At 30.6% G+C, this 20,434-nt stretch overlaps 1 protein-coding gene across 1 annotated transcript in view; it reads right to left on the bottom strand.

The window, feature by feature from the left end:
* LOC126740111 (telomere-associated protein RIF1-like) overlaps positions 1–20,434 on the bottom strand; it is a 59,230-nt gene that overhangs the window by 35,954 nt on the left and 2,842 nt on the right. The window contains exons 5-10 of the mRNA XM_050446017.1: positions 10,747–10,919; positions 10,575–10,685; positions 10,375–10,520; positions 10,066–10,318; positions 3,457–3,643; positions 2,538–3,401 (exon numbers count right to left, since the gene is read on the bottom strand). Coding sequence (XP_050301974.1) covers positions 2,538–3,401; positions 3,457–3,643; positions 10,066–10,318; positions 10,375–10,520; positions 10,575–10,685; positions 10,747–10,919 — 1,734 coding nt within the window. The remainder of the gene's footprint in view (positions 1–2,537; positions 3,402–3,456; positions 3,644–10,065; positions 10,319–10,374; positions 10,521–10,574; positions 10,686–10,746; positions 10,920–20,434) is intronic.

The following is a 20,434-nucleotide window of genomic DNA, read 5'->3' as shown; positions in this document are numbered from 1 at the left end:
CGTGATGACTGAATGGGTTCCAGAGGGTCAGACTGTCAACCAGACTTATTATTTGTCAGTTTTGGCAACACTGCGAGAACGAGTTCGTAAGAAACGGCCCGAGTTCTAATACCGAGGCTAAGGTTTGAACTCAGAGCCTTATGAGGATACGGCAGGTCTCTTCCCCACTGCGTATTTAGGGCACTCCTGGGATAATTGTGGAGATTTTTTTTTTTAGTACTGACAAAAATTTTAAAAATTTCTCTTGGTCCCCACGGACCAAACTAGACGCAAAGCGTCTATTTGTTATTATATGTAATTGGATCTTCATTATTACATAACATATTTAAAAAGTAAAACTTATCTCGATAAGGTTTTTTGATAGAACACGATTATGTTACCTGTATTATTGTAGATACACTGATGGCCAAAAGTAGATTGACAACTACTTATTTTTCAAATTTGTTTATATCACGGTTTAGACAATGATAAATTAGGTGGGACAGTACCTGATTAAAAAACAACGGAGCCTATTTGTAATGTTTAATTGTATTTAAACTATTTATTCGTAATACCCAATTTTATAAAAAAAAAGTTAAAAAACTAAACAATTTTCAAGTGGCCAAAATTAAATTGACAAATTCAAAGCTTACTAAAATAAAAATAAGTATAGAAAATTTAAAGGGTTTTATTTAATAATGCGTTGCATAGCCTCTATTTCTTTTCACTTCCACCAACCTTTTGGGCATTGACCTAATTAAATTGTCAATATAGGACGTGTCAATGGATATCCAGCATGCCTTCAAAGCTTCAAAAAGTTCTTTTTTATTTTTGAAATTTTTACATCGGATGTGACGATCAATGTAATCCCAAATTTAGGTCCGGTGACTGTGACGGCCATTTGATAACATTAATTTTTTCTTGGGTTAACCATTGCTTAACGACCTTGGATGCGTGTTTCGGATCGTTATCATGTTGAAAGTAGTGGTTGAGTGGCATAACTTCATCAGCGTAAGGTACCATAACATCCTGCAGTATATCTTTATACATGAAACGATCCATGGTGCCTTCTATCAAGTGTAGTGGACCCATCCCATAGCCCGAAAAACACCCCCACACCATCACGGAACCACCTCCATGCTTGACTGTGGACACCGTATATTTGGGATCATACCTTTGGTTCACGGGACGCCTAACATATCTTTTGCCATCCGAATTAATCAAATTGAACTTTGATTCATCACTAAAAATAACCTTTTTCCATTCGGAGACCGTCCAGTGACTATGTTCTCGAGCAAAGCTCAATCGCGCCCGTACGTTTTTTAAACTTAGCAGTGGTTTCTTTGCAGGGCGTCTTGTTTTTAAATCACTATATTGAAGTCTCCTTCTAATGGTACGAAAACTAACTGAACCTACACCTTCTTCTTCCAAATGCAGCTTGATTTCTTTTGAAGTTGCGAATGGTACAAGTTTTGCTTTTTTCAAAATTAATTTGTCAACACGACTAGTGGTCTTCTTTGGTCGGCCAGTTTTTCTTAGAGGAACAACACTTTCACGGATGCTTTGGGGAGAAATGGATCGGAAGATACGGTCCGGTAAGATGGCCGCCCAGAAGCCCTGACCTTACGCCCCTTGACTTTTATGTCTGGGGCACCTTAAAATCTAATGTTTATAGTATTAACATTAATATTCGAGACGAACTAATTAATCGAATTAGTGTGTGTTGCAAGAAGAAGATGCATCAAATGTATTGAACAAGAGGGAAGACATTTTGAACAATTGTTATAATTTTAGGTTTTGTTAATGAAATTTTGTTTTTTTTTTTTGGTCAATCAAGAAATATAAAATTTGAAAATTTTCAATTTTTATGGTTTTCTTTCTTTTGTCCATGATATTGCTGTGAAAATAAATAGCTATCACAAAAGTAAGAATATCATTGGAAAGCATATTAAATGCAGTAGTTTATTTGTACCAAATTTTAGAAAAACGACAACGAAGAAGATACCACTAATTTTGCACATTTCCCAAATGTTACATTTAACTTCTGATAACACCCGGTATAAAAAATTACTCAAAAACTTAAATATACCCATTTTATAGCAAATTTAATTCTCTTTCAGATGGTATATCTAAATTTTATGTGGTGGTAAGAATAACAGAGATATTCTTGTTTATATGGAAAAAAACAAAGAAATTTGATAAAGTCAAAAAAAGTTAAATACCAAAAGAATTAACAACTTTTCGAAAAAATCTTATACAACTTTTTTGTTGCAAATGACTTGTATTAAAGTTAGGCGGTTTTTATAGTAGACACCCTGTATATATGTATTATTTTGGCGTGCTACTTACAATAGTTATTCCATTTTGTCTCGATTTTTTTTCTAGTTTAATAGGATATTGGGAAAGAATTGGCACTTAGTTGCCTACCAATACTCCTTTATTTACCAGATATTGTTTTAGGATTATTGTGATATATATGTTTTTTATTATATGCTGGTAAATAAAAATTGTTTATTATTATCATTAATATTTAACATACAAAAAAAAATTAAACTTACTTGGCAACGATGGCAACTCCTGCACGAGTTCGGTTTCATCGGGCGGCAACTTGACGACCTCGGGAGGAACTTCGGGTTTCTTGAAAAACGGCGAGTCATTCCCTTCGGTCGCCACCACCGGCTGCACAAACTCCGTCTGCGAAACGCTCTGCGACAAATCCTGATACAGCGCCGGAATGTCTTCGCGTCTCTTCTTCAAAGTCTCCTTTTGGTGTTCGGTCAGTTTCTCCTTGTCCAGTTTCACTTCGGAATTGATCAGGACGAATTTACTGTTGCTCTCGTCGTCTAAACTGATCGCGGACTTCCTTTTGTCCGCCGGAGACGACACCGCCGCTTCCAGTTTCGCCGCCGTTTTGGCGTTTTTCAGTTGACTCCCGAACACTTTGAACGGCGTATTCGGTTTTTGCTCTTTTTTCGGACTGACGGGCATCTGTTTCACTAGATTGGCGATCTTGGAGGCTCTGCCCCCCATTACGAGGAGGGATTTTTCTCTTTTGATTTCTGTGGTTTTCGCCTCGCGTAGCTGTTTAATGATCGCGTGCACCTTCTCGGTTATTGAAATGTCTGTTTCCGTAACGAATATATCCACCAAAAAGTCTAGGGTGAGGAACTTTTTGTAAATGTTTTTGATGTTATCTGAGAAACGTTCCAAGGCGGTTTCTAGTGGGGTTAGGGTGTCAAAGAGTCGGTGTTTGAGTAAGTTTTCTATGCAGGAGCACAACTTTTTAATAGTACTCTCTTCTTTTAGGAATATAGAGTTTGTTTCTAGGATTTTTTTTAGGTAAACTTCGGCTGTTTTTCTGTTAGTGTCGCTGTCTGTAGGGATCAGAAGCGCGAACGAAAAAATGTCCAGAGTAACTTCACCTAAAAAACAAGTATGTTTTAAATTGAAATATTAATAAAATAATTAAGAACTTACAAATTTCCTTGGCAGTATAGTTCGGATTAAACAAAGTGATTAAGTTAAGAACGTTTTTCAAGAGCATGGGATCGTTTCTTAAGCTTCTTTCGAAATGTTTTAAAAGAGCGAAATGTAGCTCGGGCAGTTTTTCCACCTTTTTTATAATCAAACGTTCGTAGTATTCATATACTGTCACTCGAGTAACCTGGAAAAAATTAATATATAAACCATTATTTACGACTAATGTTTGTTACATCCGGGCCAAAAATAAAAAGTTCTTAGGCAACTATATACTTATAACGTCAACGTTTAATATATCATTTCCCTTAGCAATATATTTTATACCTTTTAAATGTTTTTAATTACCAATAAAATATATAATAATACATCGTTTTTTAATAGTCTGTTTACATATTAATCTGTCTACATAGTTTAAATAGCACACTTTTGAATCTATGCTTTAAAAATAATAAACACAAATTCTTCATAATTTAGGCGAGAATTACCATTGCCATGGAATTATGGGCAGTTTGTTTGCTTGCAACATCTCTGATGCAATGATGCCAAAAGCTTATTTAGACATGGCAAAAAAACACTTGATAACATCATAAAAATTAGTAACTTATTTTGACAGGCACAAAAAAATACTACTCTTTAATAAAATATGATAAGATACTCTATGAAGATCTCCTAGAACGCACTTGCATTGACACATATTGAATACAGCTCCGATAATAATCGCGTAATTTTTTTTTTTTAAAGTTAAAGTCTGTGTGTTTTGTAGTAATTTTGTAATCATTGTGCATTAGTGTTTTTGTTTGATAATTGCGTTTTAAGCAAAAAAATTAAGATAAATACCTGAGCGTGGAATGCACTGTTTAATTTTTTCCCAAAACCGCTTGTTTTCTGTTGACCTATAGTCCAGTAAATAAAGAGTAAAATGAATAAAAATTTTAAATCTCTTAAACTCCGTTTTTTATCCCAGTTGTTTGGAAAGGCTGCATGATGTAGTAAGACTGCATGGATAAAAGTATTGTGTTCAGAAAAATGCCAGCATGATTATAATGAGAAAGAGAACGAGAGAAAAACATGTAAAAAACAAATAGAACAGTTAATCAAGAATAATAACGGAAAGAGTAGAGTAATTGAAAGATTAAAGCGTAATAGTCAGATATTTGAAAATGAAGTTTCCGATGCTGAAATGAAGTTTTCTTTGCATATTGAAAACTTAAATAAACAAAATGACCTTTTAAGTGCTATTTTGCAAGAGTAAAAAGCCAGGGAACAACAACTATTAACAGAAATTAGTTCATGTAGAACTTGAGTCTAAAATGAATGAATTGACTCTTCTGAATAAAAATCTAGTAAACGCAATAAATGTACTTGAAAAGGAAAGTGTGGTGTATGCCGAGGAGAAAACTAAATTGCAGGAGGTGGCTGAATTAAATGTAAAAGTATGCCCAGACAGATGATTACATGAATTAGAAGAACAGAATAAAAATCATTCAGTGATAACTAGCAAAATTGACTCTACAACACCATATTCCCTTGTTGTTAGTAGTAAAACAATTAATTTTTGCATATTTTTAACCTCTGTTACAAACTTCAACCCATCCTAAAGCCTGGCTTATAAGTAAAGTCATTCCAATATTTAAAAAAAGGTGCCAGTGATGAAGTAATAAATTATCGACCAGTTACTATACTAAACTCTGTAGGGTCAAGTGGGGTAATTGTAAAAACGGGGTAAATGTAAAAGGCGTGTTTGTCAAATAGCCGCGGGCTTTAAAATGTAGATGGTGCTTCTGCAGCAATGTTTTAACCTTGGGCTATAATGTACATGATCAGGTTGCATTTGTATTTCGTGGGATGAGGTTTTAATGCACGTGTTTTTGAAATGTGTCGAATAAACTAAAAATCGTTTTATAAACGTTGAATGTTTTTGTAAAAATTTTGAGTGTCTATTGATTAATACTTATTCTAAATATTTTTAAAAGATAAGTTAGCCATCTTAGTATCTGACTAGCAACAATTGTGTCTTTTTGACTAAAGGGTTTTTGTATATTTTTGATAATTTACAATTACCCCAAAAAAAATTGTGTTATGGGGAAATTGTAAAAATAGATTCAGGGTAATTGTAAATAACTGTTTTTTTTTTCAGAAATGCCTCGCAAATATACGAAGAAGCGCCAGGGACCTCAATATAGCAGAGAAGATCTAAGAAAAGCTATGGAAGATGTTCTCAATAAAAACAAGACATATCAACAAGCTGAAAACTTTTACGGTGTTCCCAAATCCTGCATTTTTCATCGAATTAAAGGACGCAATATCTCTGTAGATAAAATAAGTGCTGGGCGTCCATCAGTGTTGTCAAAAGAAGAAGAAGAAAAGTTGGTACAGTGTATTAAAGCTCGTGCTAGGATGGGTTATCCCTGTGAGAAAGAAGAAATTAAAAATATTGTGGCTCAATATGTCGAGATTTCTCAAAAAATCCCTTTAAACATGGTATACCCGGAGACGATTGGTACTACGGGTTTTTAAAACGGAATTCCTCAATTTCATTTAAAAAACCCGAACTACTAGAAAAATCAAGAAAAGACGCCAGAGACCTTGAAGTTGTTTACGATTTTTATAATGAACTTTCGCAGCTTAAGGATTATAATTTGGAAGAAAAACCATCATTTATTTTTAACACAGATGAAAGTGGATTTGGTACTGATCCACACAAACTAAAGGCATTAGGAGAAAAAGGAAAATGTAAGTTTCCTTAATTTTTAACTAACATTGTATTACCTTCCTTTTTGGTTTTAGCTTTAGTACGTGTCACAGAAGGATCAGGCAGAGAATCCATTTCAGTGTTGGCAACAATTTGTGCAGATGGTTCGTATTTGCCCCCCTATATACTATTTAAAGGAGCAGCAGTTCAACCAAGATGGATTTCAGAAAAAGCTTACCCAGGGACCCTATACACTACTTCATCCAATGGTTGGATGGAGGAACCCCAGTTTTTTGAATGGTTTTCTACAGCTTTTGTGCAAGAGGTTCAGAATAAAAGAAGGACATGGGGAACACCAAATTAAACAGCTTTTTTAATGTATGATGGGCATAGTTCTCACATAAGCTGTCGTATTGTAAATGCGGCACTTGATAACAATATTCAAGTTTACAAATTTCCGAGTCATTTGACTGATAAGATCCAATTATTGGATAAATGTGTCTTCGGTTTAGTGAAAACGGCTTGGACAAAAAAATTAATAACCTTCACGAAAAAACAAAGTGGTAAAGGTAACATAAGGTTATCAAAATCGCAATTTGCTGAGTTATTAGGAGAGGTTTGGAGAGATTCTATGAAACATGATAACATCGTTAAAGGTTTTATTTCTACTGGCACATTTCCAGTTGATTCAACAACATTTCCTGAGGCAGATTTCAATCATGTTTTGTTAAGAAGGTATAAAGAAAATCAGCTAAATTCTAAAAGCTCATCCACACCATGCAGTAGCCCTACACAATTTACAGAAAATATTGAAGAGCAATCTCCGAGGCAATCTCCTATTGAAAATCTTAAAATATTAAGTGTAAATAATCAAGCCAATACTACCTTAGAAAACAGCACACTTGATATAAATTTGGAAAAAAACGTTTCTAAAATCTCTGGTCCTGAACTTGCTATTCCTTCGACCTCTACCCATAAAACTCCAATTAAAACCCCAAGTAAAATAATAGATATTTTCTATCAAGCAATGAATACCAGCTACGAAAAATTAGAGGTTGTTAAAAGAAGAATTAATCCAGTACCAAGATTAAAATCTGTAAAATACGGTGAAATACTTACCAATTAAAAAGTCGTGGAAAAAATGTAAATTATTGAAGCTCAAAGAAGTCAAGAAAAATAAGAATAAAGAAAATAAAGATTTAAAAAAGAAACAGAAGAAACAAAAAAAGACAGGGAAAAAGAAAAATCCAATTGAAACTGATTCAGACAATGAAGACCTCGATGAAAACAATACAAATTATAGCTCAGATAATGGATCAGATGATTCTGATTTTTTGGAATCTTGCATAAAAGAAAATTTGAAAGAAGTAGATTATGATCAGCCAGAATGGAACAAACTTAAACCCGGCATGTTCTTAGTGGTAGACTTTTTGGGGGGCCCAAGGAAAACAAACCATTATCAATATGTAGTTGAATAAGTATCTATAGATGAGGGGGAAATCTATGTCAATTGTTTTGGAAGAGAAGATAAATATTCTACTGCTCGAGAAGAACCAACTACAGAGATTGAGTTCAGCTCAATAGTAGCAATTTTACCAGACCTCAAAATTAAGTCGGAAAAAAGAAAATTGCTGTATATTTTTCCTGGCTATGTTAGTGTATTTGAAAAATAGACCATAATTGGGCAAAAACTGCGTTAAATAGAGTTAATTTTTTTAATTTTTCTTTATGTTTTTTTAAGAAGTGGCTTTGTAGGCATCTTTTCTTTAATAAAAACTACTTTCAAATGTTTAGTATTATTTAATAGTGTATTTGTAAACGTTGCACATGGGGTAATTGTAAATGACAGATTTTTCATATAAAACTACCATAATGTTGTCAAGGAAAAATTATTATCGGCCCATTTGTTTCCAATTACCCTTTGTTTTAAAACATTATCACCCATGTTTAGACTAAAATTAATTTACATTTACCCCAAATATCAGGGGAAATTGTAAATAGCACCGGGTAATTGTAAATGAACCATAATTCCATAAAACTGCAAAAAATTTGATGGAAACCATCTTAGATCAAAAGTAAAGACTCTATGGAAGGCTATAATATATCCTATGATTTTCAAATTATTTACAAATATATTTAAAAATATTGACATTTATAGAAATTGCATATTTCATTTACAATTACCCCACTTGACCCTATCTAAAATGTTTGATAGACTATATGATGAAGTAAAATATAGTATATCGGAAAATCAACATGGTTTTTTACCAAAAAACTCGACATTGACTAACCTGATAACATTTTGCCATAATGCCTTTAATAAGAAAAAGCAAGTTGCTGTAATTTATACTGATATGGAGAAGGCTTTTGATAGAGTGAAACATAGTCACATAGTAAAATCTCTCTATAAAAGTAATGTTACAAATATTTTATTAAAATTAATAATTTGTTGGGTGCAAAGTCTAATGCCGCATTGTATGCTATAGGTAATTCAAGAGCCTTATGTTTTGCTGATGACTTTAAAATGTATATGGAAATTAGTACACTAGAGAAATGTCATGTTTTGCAAAGAAATTTACAAAGTGTTGTTCTATGTCTCTAACTCTTAATAAAAATGTGTTTAAATATGAGTATAGCATTAATGGTAGACCAGTAAACTTAAGGGTATTATTGTGGACTTTAATTTGACTTTTACAGACAACATTGTTGAGTTTGTAAATAAAGCACATTGAACAATGGGATTTATCGTCAGGTCTACCAAGGGTTTTAGTGTTGAGTGTTGTAAAATTGTTTGACAGTTTGGTGAACGTAAATTTCTGAAATACATGTTTTTTTTTCATTGTTTTTGTCAAGTCAGGGCTATAACCATATATTGTTATTGCAGGAATTTAATAGGCTCTCCCTGGAAAATAGACACCAAAAAATTTGTCTTGTGTATATGTATAAAATCTTAACAAATAAAATTCTCTCTCCAGAAATACTTTCAATGTTTCCATTTTTTGTCAATCCTGGGAACAGTAGACAAAAAAAGACTTTCAATTTAGATTTTCCAAGAACAAATATTTTTAACAGCTCACCAATATATAAAATGTGCAATTCTTTTAATATTCATGCTAGTGACTTGGACATAGATTTGATAGGCTTAGAAAGTTTTACTAGAATTATAAATGATAGGTTGTATGCTTCTCAGATACAGGATTTAAATGATTTATAACGTCAGTTACTGTGTTGTGCTAGTAGTGCTTCTGATTATTTTGAATTTATTAGTTATAGGTAATTTTGGTATCTGTAATTGGCTATTTGGCTGTTGATGCTGTAATAATAAATAAATAGAGTGTAATTGCCTAGTAGCCAAAAAATCTTTAAGGTACTTAAATTTAGTTATAAGTCCTCTTTTAGTTACAACTCTACTTGTAACAGCTTTAGTATAAACATCTCATTTTAACTGATTTTAACATTTAATCTATGTGAACCTTACTGAATCAGTTTTATGAATTTTGCTATCGCCCAATTTTATATTTTCCGGTAATGGTAAATTTGACTTGTAGGATTGAAATAAAATATATTTAGTTTTATCCACATTTAAAGTTAGTTTATTGTTATCTAACCATATTTTCAAAATGATGCAGTTAATGCGTCTCTAAAGGTATTCTATTGAAAAACTGAATACCTCAATATTCTGGACCACTTTTGACACCTCACCAAACATTGGTAAGTGAGAACTAATTTATGTTTGGACCTGGTATTATAATCGTGTCTATTTTTATGGACAAATAGTAAGTTTGAGGCAACATAATTACAATTAATTTACCTTGGTGTTAAATAAAATATTGCTGCTTCTGTACTTATTTCCCTTATATATTAGGCCTATTTAAGCTTTTTTTACTTACTATAAAATAAATTAAAATATATACCTGTTCCGTTAACTTATCTGCGTTGGTAAGAGGCCAAACCAAAAATTCCAATGAATTCCCTTTGTCGTAATGCTCAGCCTCGTTTACCACATAAATCCACACGTCGGCTACAAAATTGACGTTGCTCTCGATAGTTTGAAATGTTTTGAAACAATTAAAAATCCTTCCGAGTATTTTTTGTCTGTCCTCCACTTTGCCGCTTAAATTCGATACGTGACATAACAGGGCGATGAACTTTTTGACCTCTATACAACTAAAATAAGACATAAAGGTTTAATGTTTAATTATTGGAAGTGAATTGGAACTTACCTTTCTTTACTTAATGGCACTGAGAAAATTATTTTTAAAAATCTCTCCAAATTATTCAAAACAAAGTCTGTGACGTCCAATTTGTCCACGCTGACCGATTCTTTGAAGATTACTATTGCAATGCCATGATAGTAAGGGTCAATTTCCTATAAAATAATGATAATAGAGTAAAGCAGCTTTAAAAAAATTAAAATTTATACTTTTAATAAGTTCTCCAGGACTTCTGATAAAGAATCAATGCAGGTCTGTCGATTGTCAGCTGAACTATTCAGTACGATATTAAATAAAGACCTCCACAAGCACCTCAGCAGCTAAAACAATCATTATAAATTCAAAATAAAATACCTAATTAAATTTTAGGATGGCACTTACAGTATGTCTCTTCTGGTTTAATTCGAGTTCTTTTAACAGTTTGGAGCATTCAAACACCGCATTAATTAGATGAGGGTAAATGTGTGAAATATTACTGGTATTGCACAGAACAGGTTTTATGTGCATTTGTGGTTCTATGTTCAAACAGTGGTCAATGTCTTTGTGTGAATGCCCTAAAAAATAGAGTTTTATTTATTAAAATATGAAACAGAACAATATAAACAATATGAAGGAGTATGCAAGAAAGTTTGATTGATTTTCAATCTCCAATTGATAAGGTAATTATTGTTTTGTATATTATGTTTATACACGAATATCCATATTAATTGTCTTCGTTTATCCAATTACTATATTGTGAAGTTACTTCATTAGAGATATGAGCATTTTGTGCCTAAAATGTTCAATTTTTTTCCAACTTCCAAGGCAAATATCTTCATTGCAAAATTTTTTAGGAAAAAACGCTGAAATAGGTGTCCAATGATTTTATTAGAGGAAGTGCTGTTCCAATTTTCAACTCTCTAACTTTATTACTTTCAGAGATATGAGCATTTTGTGCCTAAAATCTTCAATTTTTTTGGAAATAAATTTTTTCCTACTTCCAAGGCAAACATCTTCATTGCAAAATTTTTTAGGAAAAAACGCTGAAATAGGTGTCCAATGATTTTATTAGAGGAAGTGCTGTTCCAATTTTCAACTCTCTAACTTTATTACTTTCAGAGATATGAGCATTTTGTGCCTAAAATCTTCAATTTTTTTGGAAATAAATTTTTTCCAACTTCCAAGGCAAATATCTTCATTGCAAAATTTTTTTGGAAAAAACGCTGAAATAGGTGTCCAATGATTTTATTAGAGGAAGTGCTGTTCCAATTTTCAACTCTCTAACTTTATTACTTTCAGAGATATGAGCATTTTGTGCCTAAAATATTCAATTTTTTTGAAAATAAATTTTTTCCAACTTTCAAGGCAAATATCTTCATTGCAAAATGTTTTTGGCAAAAACGCTGAAATAGGTGTCCAATGATTTTATTAGAGGAAGCGCTGTTCCAATTTTCAACTCTCTAACTTTATTACTTTCAGAGATATGAGCATTTTGTGCCTAAAATATTCAATTTTTTTGAAAATAAATTTTTTCCAACTTTCAAGGCAAATATCTTCATTGCAAAATTTTTTTGGCAAAAACGCTGAAATAGGTGTCCAATGATTTTATTAGAGGAAGCGCTGTTCCAATTTTCAACTCTCTAACTTTATTACTTTCAGAGATATGAGCATTTTGTGCCTAAAATATTCAATTTTTTTGAAAATAAATTTTTTCCAACTTTCAAGGCAAATATCTTCATTGCAAAATTTTTTTGGAAAAAACGCTGAAATAAGTGTCCAATGATTTCATTAGAAGAAGTGCTGTTCCAATTTTCAACTCTCTAACTTTATTACTTTCAGAGATATGAGCATTTTGTGCCAAAAATCTTGAATTTTTTTGGAAATAAATTTTTTCCAACTTCCAAGGCAAATATCTTCATTTAAAAATTTTTTTGAAAAAAACGTTGAAATAGGTGTCCAATGATTTTATTAGAGGAAGTGCTGTTCCAATTTTCAGCTCTCTAACTTTATTACTTTTAGAGATATGAGCATTTTGTGCCTAAAATCTTCAATTTTTTTGGAAATAAATTTTTTCCAACTTCCAAGGCAAATATCTTGATTGCAAAATTTTTTTGGAAAAAACGCTGAAATAGGTGTCCAATGATTTTATTAGAGGAAGTGCTGTACCAATTTTCAACTCTCTAACTTTATTACTTTCAGAGATATGAGCATTTTGTGCCAAAAATCTTCAATTTTTTTGGAAATAAATCTTTACCAACTTTCAAGGCAAATATCTTCATTGCAAAATTTTTTTGGAAAAAACGCTGAAATAAGTGTCCAATGATTTCATTAGAAGAAGTGCTGTTCCAATTTTCAACTCTCTAACTTTATTACTTTCAGAGATATGAGCATTTTGTGCCAAAAATCTTCAATTTTTTTGGAAATAAATTTTTTCCAACTTCCAAGGCAAATATCTTCATTTAAAAATTTTTTTGAAAAAAACGTTGAAATAGGTGTCCAATGATTTTATTAGAGGAAGTGCTGTTCCAATTTTCAGCTCTCTAACTTTATTACTTTTAGAGATATGAGCATTTTGTGCCAAAAATCTTCAATTTTTTTGGAAATAAATCTTTACCAACTTTCAAGGCAAATATCTTGATTGCAAAATTTTTTTGGAAAAAACGCTGAAATAGGTGTCCAATGATTTTATTAGAGGAAGTGCTGTTCCAATTTTCAACTCTCTAACTTTATTACTTTTAGAGATATGATCATTTTGTGCCTAAAATCTTCAATTTTTTTGGAAATAAATTTTTTCCAACTTCCAAGGCAAATATCTTCATTTAAAAATTTTTTTGAAAAAAACGTTGAAATAGGTGTCCAATGATTTTATTAGAGGAAGTGCTGTTCCAATTTTCAACTCTCTAACTTTATTACTTTTAGAGATATGATCATTTTGTGCCTAAAATCTTCAATTTTTTTGGAAATAAATTTTTTCCAACTTCCAAGGCAAATATCTTCATTTAAAAATTTTTTTGAAAAAAACGTTGAAATAGGTGTCCAATGATTTTATTAGAGGAAGTGCTGTTCCAATTTTCAGCTCTCTAACTTTATTACTTTTAGAGATATGAGCATTTTGTGCCTAAAATCTTCAATTTTTTTGGAAATAAATTTTTTCCAACTTCCAAGGCAAATATCTTCATTTAAAATTTTTTTTGAAAAAAAACGTTGAAATAGGTGTCCAATGATTTTATTAGAGGAAGTGCTGTTCCAATTTTCAGCTCTCTAACTTTATTACTTTTAGAGATATGAGCATTTTGTGCCAAAAATCTTCAATTTTTTTGGAAATAAATCTTTACCAACTTTCAAGGCAAATATCTTGATTGCAAAATTTTTTTGGAAAAAACGCTGAAATAGGTGTCCAATGATTTTATTAGAGGAAGTGCTGTACCAATTTTCAACTCTCTAACTTTATTACTTTTAGAGATATGAGCATTTTGTGTCTAAAATCTTCAATTTTTTTGGAAATAAATTTTTTCCAACTTCCAAGGCAAATATCTTGATTGCAAAATTTTTTTGGAAAAAACGCTGAAATAGGTGTCCAATGATTTTATTAGAGGAAGTGCTGTTCCAATTTTCAGCTCTCTAACTTTATTACTTTTAGAGATATGAGCATTTTGTGCCAAAAATCTTCAATTTTTTTGGAAATAAATCTTTACCAACTTTCAAGGCAAATATCTTGATTGCAAAATTTTTTTGGAAAAAACGCTGAAATAGGTGTCCAATGATTTTATTAGAGGAAGTGCTGTTCCAATTTTCAACTCTCTAACTTTATTACTTTTAGAGATATGATCATTTTGTGCCAAAAATCTTCAATTTTTTTGGAAATAAATTTTTTCCAACTTCCAAGGCAAATATCTTCATTGCAAAATTTTTTTGGAAAAAACGCTGAAATAGGTGTCCAATGACTTTATTAGAGGAAGTGTTGTTCCAATTTTCAACTCTCTAACTTTATTACTTTCAAAGATATGAGCATTTTGTGCCTAAAATCTTCAATTTTTTTTGAATAAATTTTTTTTACAACTTCCAAGGCAAATATCTTCATTGCAAAATTTTTTTGGAAAAAACGCTGAAATAGGTGTCCAATGATTTTATTAGAGGAAGTGCTGTTCCAATTTTCAACTCTCTAACTTTATTACTTTCAGAGATATGAGCATTTTGTGCCAAAAATCTTCAATTTTTTTGGAAATACATTTTTTCCAACTTCCAAGGCAAATATCTTCATTGCAAAATTTTTTTGGAAAAAACACTGAAATAGGTGTCCAATGACTTTATTAGAGGAAGTGTTGTTCCAATTTTCAACTCTCTAACTTTATTACTTTCAGAGATATGAGCATTTTGTGCCAAAAATCTTCAATTTTTTTTGAATAAATTTTTTTTACAACTTCCAAGGCAAATATCTTCATTGCAAAATTTTTTTGGAAAAAACACTGAAATAGGTGTCCAATGACTTTATTAGAGGAAGTGCTGTTCCAATTTTCAACTCTCTAACTTTATTACTTTTAGAGATATGAGCATTTTGTGCCTAAAATATTCAATTTTTTTGGAAATAAATTTTTTTCAACTTCCAAGGCAAATATCTTCATTGCAAAATTTTTTTGGAAAAAACGCTGAAATAGGTGTCGAATGATTTTATTAGATGAAGTGCTATTCCAATTTTCAACTCTCTAACTTTATTACTTTTAGAGATATGAGCATTTTGTGCCTAAAATATTCAATTTTTTTTGAATAAATTTTTTTTACAACTTCCAAGGCAAATATCTTCATTGCAAAATTTTTTTGGAAAAAACACTGAAATAGGTGTCCAATGATTTTATTAGAGGAAGTGCTGTTCCAATTTTCAACTCTCTAACTTTATTACTTTCAGAGATATGAGCATTTTGTGCCAAAAATCTTCAATTTTTTTGGAAATACATTTTTTCCAACTTCCAAGGCAAATATCTTCATTGCAAAATTTTTTTGGAAAAAACACTGAAATAGGTGTCCAATGACTTTATTAGAGGAAGTGCTGTTCCAATTTTCAACTCTCTAACTTTATTACTTTCAGAGATATGAGCATTTTGTGCCAAAAATCTTCAATTTTTTTGGAAATAAATCTTTACCAACTTTCAAGGCAAATATCTTCATTGCAAAATTTTTTTGGAAAAAACGCTGAAATAAGTGTCCAATGATTTCATTAGAAGAAGTGCTGTTCCAATTTTCAACTCTCTAACTTTATTACTTTCAGAGATATGAGCATTTTGTGCCAAAAATCTTGAATTTTTTTGGAAATAAATTTTTTCCAACTTCCAAGGCAAATATCTTCATTTAAAAATTTTTTTGAAAAAAACGTTGAAATAGGTGTCCAATGATTTTATTAGAGGAAGTGCTGTTCCAATTTTCAGCTCTCTAACTTTATTACTTTTAGAGATATGAGCATTTTGTGCCTAAAATCTTCAATTTTTTTGGAAATAAATTTTTTCCAACTTCCAAGGCAAATATCTTGATTGCAAAATTTTTTTGGAAAAAACGCTGAAATAGGTGTCCAATGATTTTATTAGAGGAAGTGCTGTACCAATTTTCAACTCTCTAACTTTATTACTTTCAGAGATATGAGCATTTTGTGCCAAAAATCTTCAATTTTTTTGGAAATAAATCTTTACCAACTTTCAAGGCAAATATCTTCATTGCAAAATTTTTTTGGAAAAAACGCTGAAATAAGTGTCCAATGATTTCATTAGAAGAAGTGCTGTTCCAATTTTCAACTCTCTAACTTTATTACTTTCAGAGATATGAGCATTTTGTGCCAAAAATCTTCAATTTTTTTGGAAATAAATTTTTTCCAACTTCCAAGGCAAATATCTTCATTTAAAAATTTTTTTGAAAAAAACGTTGAAATAGGTGTCCAATGATTTTATTAGAGGAAGTGCTGTTCCAATTTTCAGCTCTCTAACTTTATTACTTTTAGAGATATGAGCATTTTGTGCCAAAAATCTTCAATTTTTTTGGAAATAAATCTTTACCAACTTTCAAGGCAAATATCTTGATTGCAAAATTTTTTTGGAAAAAACGCTGAAATAGGTGTCCAATGATTTTATTAGAGGAAGTGCTGTTCCAATTTTCAACTCTCTAACTTTATTACTTTTAGAGATATGATCATTTTGTGCCTAAAATCTTCAATTTTTTTGGAAATAAATTTTTTCCAACTTCCAAGGCAAATATCTTCATTTAAAAATTTTTTTGAAAAAAACGTTGAAATAGGTGTCCAATGATTTTATTAGAGGAAGTGCTGTTCCAATTTTCAACTCTCTAACTTTATTACTTTTAGAGATATGATCATTTTGTGCCTAAAATCTTCAATTTTTTTGGAAATAAATTTTTTCCAACTTCCAAGGCAAATATCTTCATTTAAAAATTTTTTTGAAAAAAACGTTGAAATAGGTGTCCAATGATTTTATTAGAGGAAGTGCTGTTCCAATTTTCAGCTCTCTAACTTTATTACTTTTAGAGATATGAGCATTTTGTGCCTAAAATCTTCAATTTTTTTGGAAATAAATTTTTTCCAACTTCCAAGGCAAATATCTTCATTTAAAATTTTTTTTGAAAAAAACGTTGAAATAGGTGTCCAATGATTTTATTAGAGGAAGTGCTGTTCCAATTTTCAGCTCTCTAACTTTATTACTTTTAGAGATATGAGCATTTTGTGCCAAAAATCTTCAATTTTTTTGGAAATAAATCTTTACCAACTTTCAAGGCAAATATCTTGATTGCAAAATTTTTTTGGAAAAAACGCTGAAATAGGTGTCCAATGATTTTATTAGAGGAAGTGCTGTACCAATTTTCAACTCTCTAACTTTATTACTTTTAGAGATATGAGCATTTTGTGTCTAAAATCTTCAATTTTTTTGGAAATAAATTTTTTCCAACTTCCAAGGCAAATATCTTGATTGCAAAATTTTTTTGGAAAAAACGCTGAAATAGGTGTCCAATGATTTTATTAGAGGAAGTGCTGTTCCAATTTTCAGCTCTCTAACTTTATTACTTTTAGAGATATGAGCATTTTGTGCCAAAAATCTTCAATTTTTTTGGAAATAAATCTTTACCAACTTTCAAGGCAAATATCTTGATTGCAAAATTTTTTTGGAAAAAACGCTGAAATAGGTGTCCAATGATTTTATTAGAGGAAGTGCTGTTCCAATTTTCAACTCTCTAACTTTATTACTTTTAGAGATATGATCATTTTGTGCCAAAAATCTTCAATTTTTTTGGAAATAAATTTTTTCCAACTTCCAAGGCAAATATCTTCATTGCAAAATTTTTTTGGAAAAAACGCTGAAATAGGTGTCCAATGACTTTATTAGAGGAAGTGTTGTTCCAATTTTCAACTCTCTAACTTTATTACTTTCAAAGATATGAGCATTTTGTGCCTAAAATCTTCAATTTTTTTTGAATAAATTTTTTTTACAACTTCCAAGGCAAATATCTTCATTGCAAAATTTTTTTGGAAAAAACGCTGAAATAGGTGTCCAATGATTTTATTAGAGGAAGTGCTGTTCCAATTTTCAACTCTCTAACTTTATTACTTTCAGAGATATGAGCATTTTGTGCCAAAAATCTTCAATTTTTTTGGAAATACATTTTTTCCAACTTCCAAGGCAAATATCTTCATTGCAAAATTTTTTTGGAAAAAACACTGAAATAGGTGTCCAATGACTTTATTAGAGGAAGTGTTGTTCCAATTTTCAACTCTCTAACTTTATTACTTTCAGAGATATGAGCATTTTGTGCCAAAAATCTTCAATTTTTTTTGAATAAATTTTTTTTACAACTTCCAAGGCAAATATCTTCATTGCAAAATTTTTTTGGAAAAAACACTGAAATAGGTGTCCAATGACTTTATTAGAGGAAGTGCTGTTCCAATTTTCAACTCTCTAACTTTATTACTTTTAGAGATATGAGCATTTTGTGCCTAAAATATTCAATTTTTTTGGAAATAAATTTTTTTCAACTTCCAAGGCAAATATCTTCATTGCAAAATTTTTTTGGAAAAAACGCTGAAATAGGTGTCGAATGATTTTATTAGATGAAGTGCTATTCCAATTTTCAACTCTCTAACTTTATTACTTTTAGAGATATGAGCATTTTGTGCCTAAAATATTCAATTTTTTTTGAATAAATTTTTTTTACAACTTCCAAGGCAAATATCTTCATTGCAAAATTTTTTTGGAAAAAACACTGAAATAGGTGTCCAATGATTTTATTAGAGGAAGTGCTGTTCCAATTTTCAACTCTCTAACTTTATTACTTTCAGAGATATGAGCATTTTGTGCCAAAAATCTTCAATTTTTTTGGAAATACATTTTTTCCAACTTCCAAGGCAAATATCTTCATTGCAAAATTTTTTTGGAAAAAACACTGAAATAGGTGTCCAATGACTTTATTAGAGGAAGTGCTGTTCCAATTTTCAACTCTCTAACTTTATTACTTTCAGAGATATGAGCATTTTGTGCCAAAAATCTTCAATTTTTTTGGAAATACATTTTTTCCAACTTCCAAGGCAAATATCTTCATTGCAAAATTTTTTTGGAAAAAACGCTGAAATAGGTGTCGAATGATTTTATTAGATGAAGTGCTATTCCAATTTTCAACTCTCTAACTTTATTACTTTTAGAGATATGAGCATTTTGTGCCTAAAATATTCAATTTTTTTGGAAATAAATTTTTTTCAACTTCCAAGGCAAATATCTTCATTGCAAAATTTTTTTGGAAAAAACGCTGAAATAGGTGTCCAATGATTTTATTAGAGGAAGTGCTGTTCCAATTTTCAACTCTCTAACTTTATTACTTTCAGAGATATGAGCATTTTGTGCCAAAAATCTTCAATTTTTTTGGAAATACATTTTTTCCAACTTCCAAGGCAAATATCTTCATTGCAAAATTTTTTTGGAAAAAACGCTGAAATAGGTGTCCAATGACTTTATTAGAGGAAGTGTTGTTCCAATTTTCAACTCTCTAACTTTATTACTTTCAAAGATATGAGCATTTTGTGCCTAAAATCTTCAATTTTTTTTGAATAAATTTTTTTTACAACTTCCAAGGCAAATATCTTCATTGCAAAATTTTTTTGGAAAAAACACTGAAATAGGTGTCCAATGACTTTATTAGAGGAAGTGCTGTTCCAATTTTCAACTCTCTAACTTTATTACTTTCAGAGATATGAGCATTTTGTGCCAAAAATCTTCAATTTTTTTGGAAATACATTTTTTCCAACTTCCAAGGCAAATATCTTCATTGCAAAATTTTTTTGGAAAAAACGCTGAAATAGGTGTCGAATGATTTTATTAGATGAAGTGCTATTCCAATTTTCAACTCTCTAACTTTATTACTTTTAGAGATATGAGCATTTTGTGCCTAAAATATTCAATTTTTTTGGAAATAAATTTTTTCCAACTTCCAAGGCAAATATCTTCATTGCAAAATTTTTTTGGAAAAAACGCTGAAATAGGTGTCCAATGATTTTATTAGAGGAAGTGCTGTTCCAATTTTCAACTCTCTAACTTTATTACTTTCAGAGATATGAGCATTTTGTGCCAAAAATCTTCAATTTTTTTGGAAATACATTTTTTCCAACTTCCAAGGCAAATATCTTCATTGCAAAATTTTTTTGGAAAAAACGCTGAAATAGGTGTCGAATGATTTTATTAGATGAAGTGCTATTCCAATTTTCAACTCTCTAACTTTATTACTTTTAGAGATATGAGCATTTTGTGCCTAAAATATTCAATTTTTTTGGAAATAAATTTTTTCCAACTTCCAAGGCAAATATCTTCATTGCAAAATTTTTTTGGAAAAAACGCTGAAATAGGTGTCCAATGATTTTATTAGATGAAGTGCTATTCCAATTTTCAACTCTCTAACTTTATTACTTTCAGAGATATGAGCATTTTGTGCCTAAAATCTTCAATTTTTTTGGAAATAAATTTTTTCCAACTTCCAAGGCAAATATCTTCATTGCAAAATTTTTTTAGAAAAAACGCTGAAATAGGTGTCCAATGATTTTATTAGAGGAAGTGCT

This window comes from Anthonomus grandis, chromosome 9, assembly GCF_022605725.1.
Source record: "Anthonomus grandis grandis chromosome 9, icAntGran1.3, whole genome shotgun sequence".
Taxonomy (NCBI): Eukaryota; Metazoa; Arthropoda; class Insecta; order Coleoptera; family Curculionidae; genus Anthonomus; species Anthonomus grandis.
Note: the sequence above shows the minus strand (reverse complement) of the source record. Positions and strands in the feature narration are given on the sequence as shown.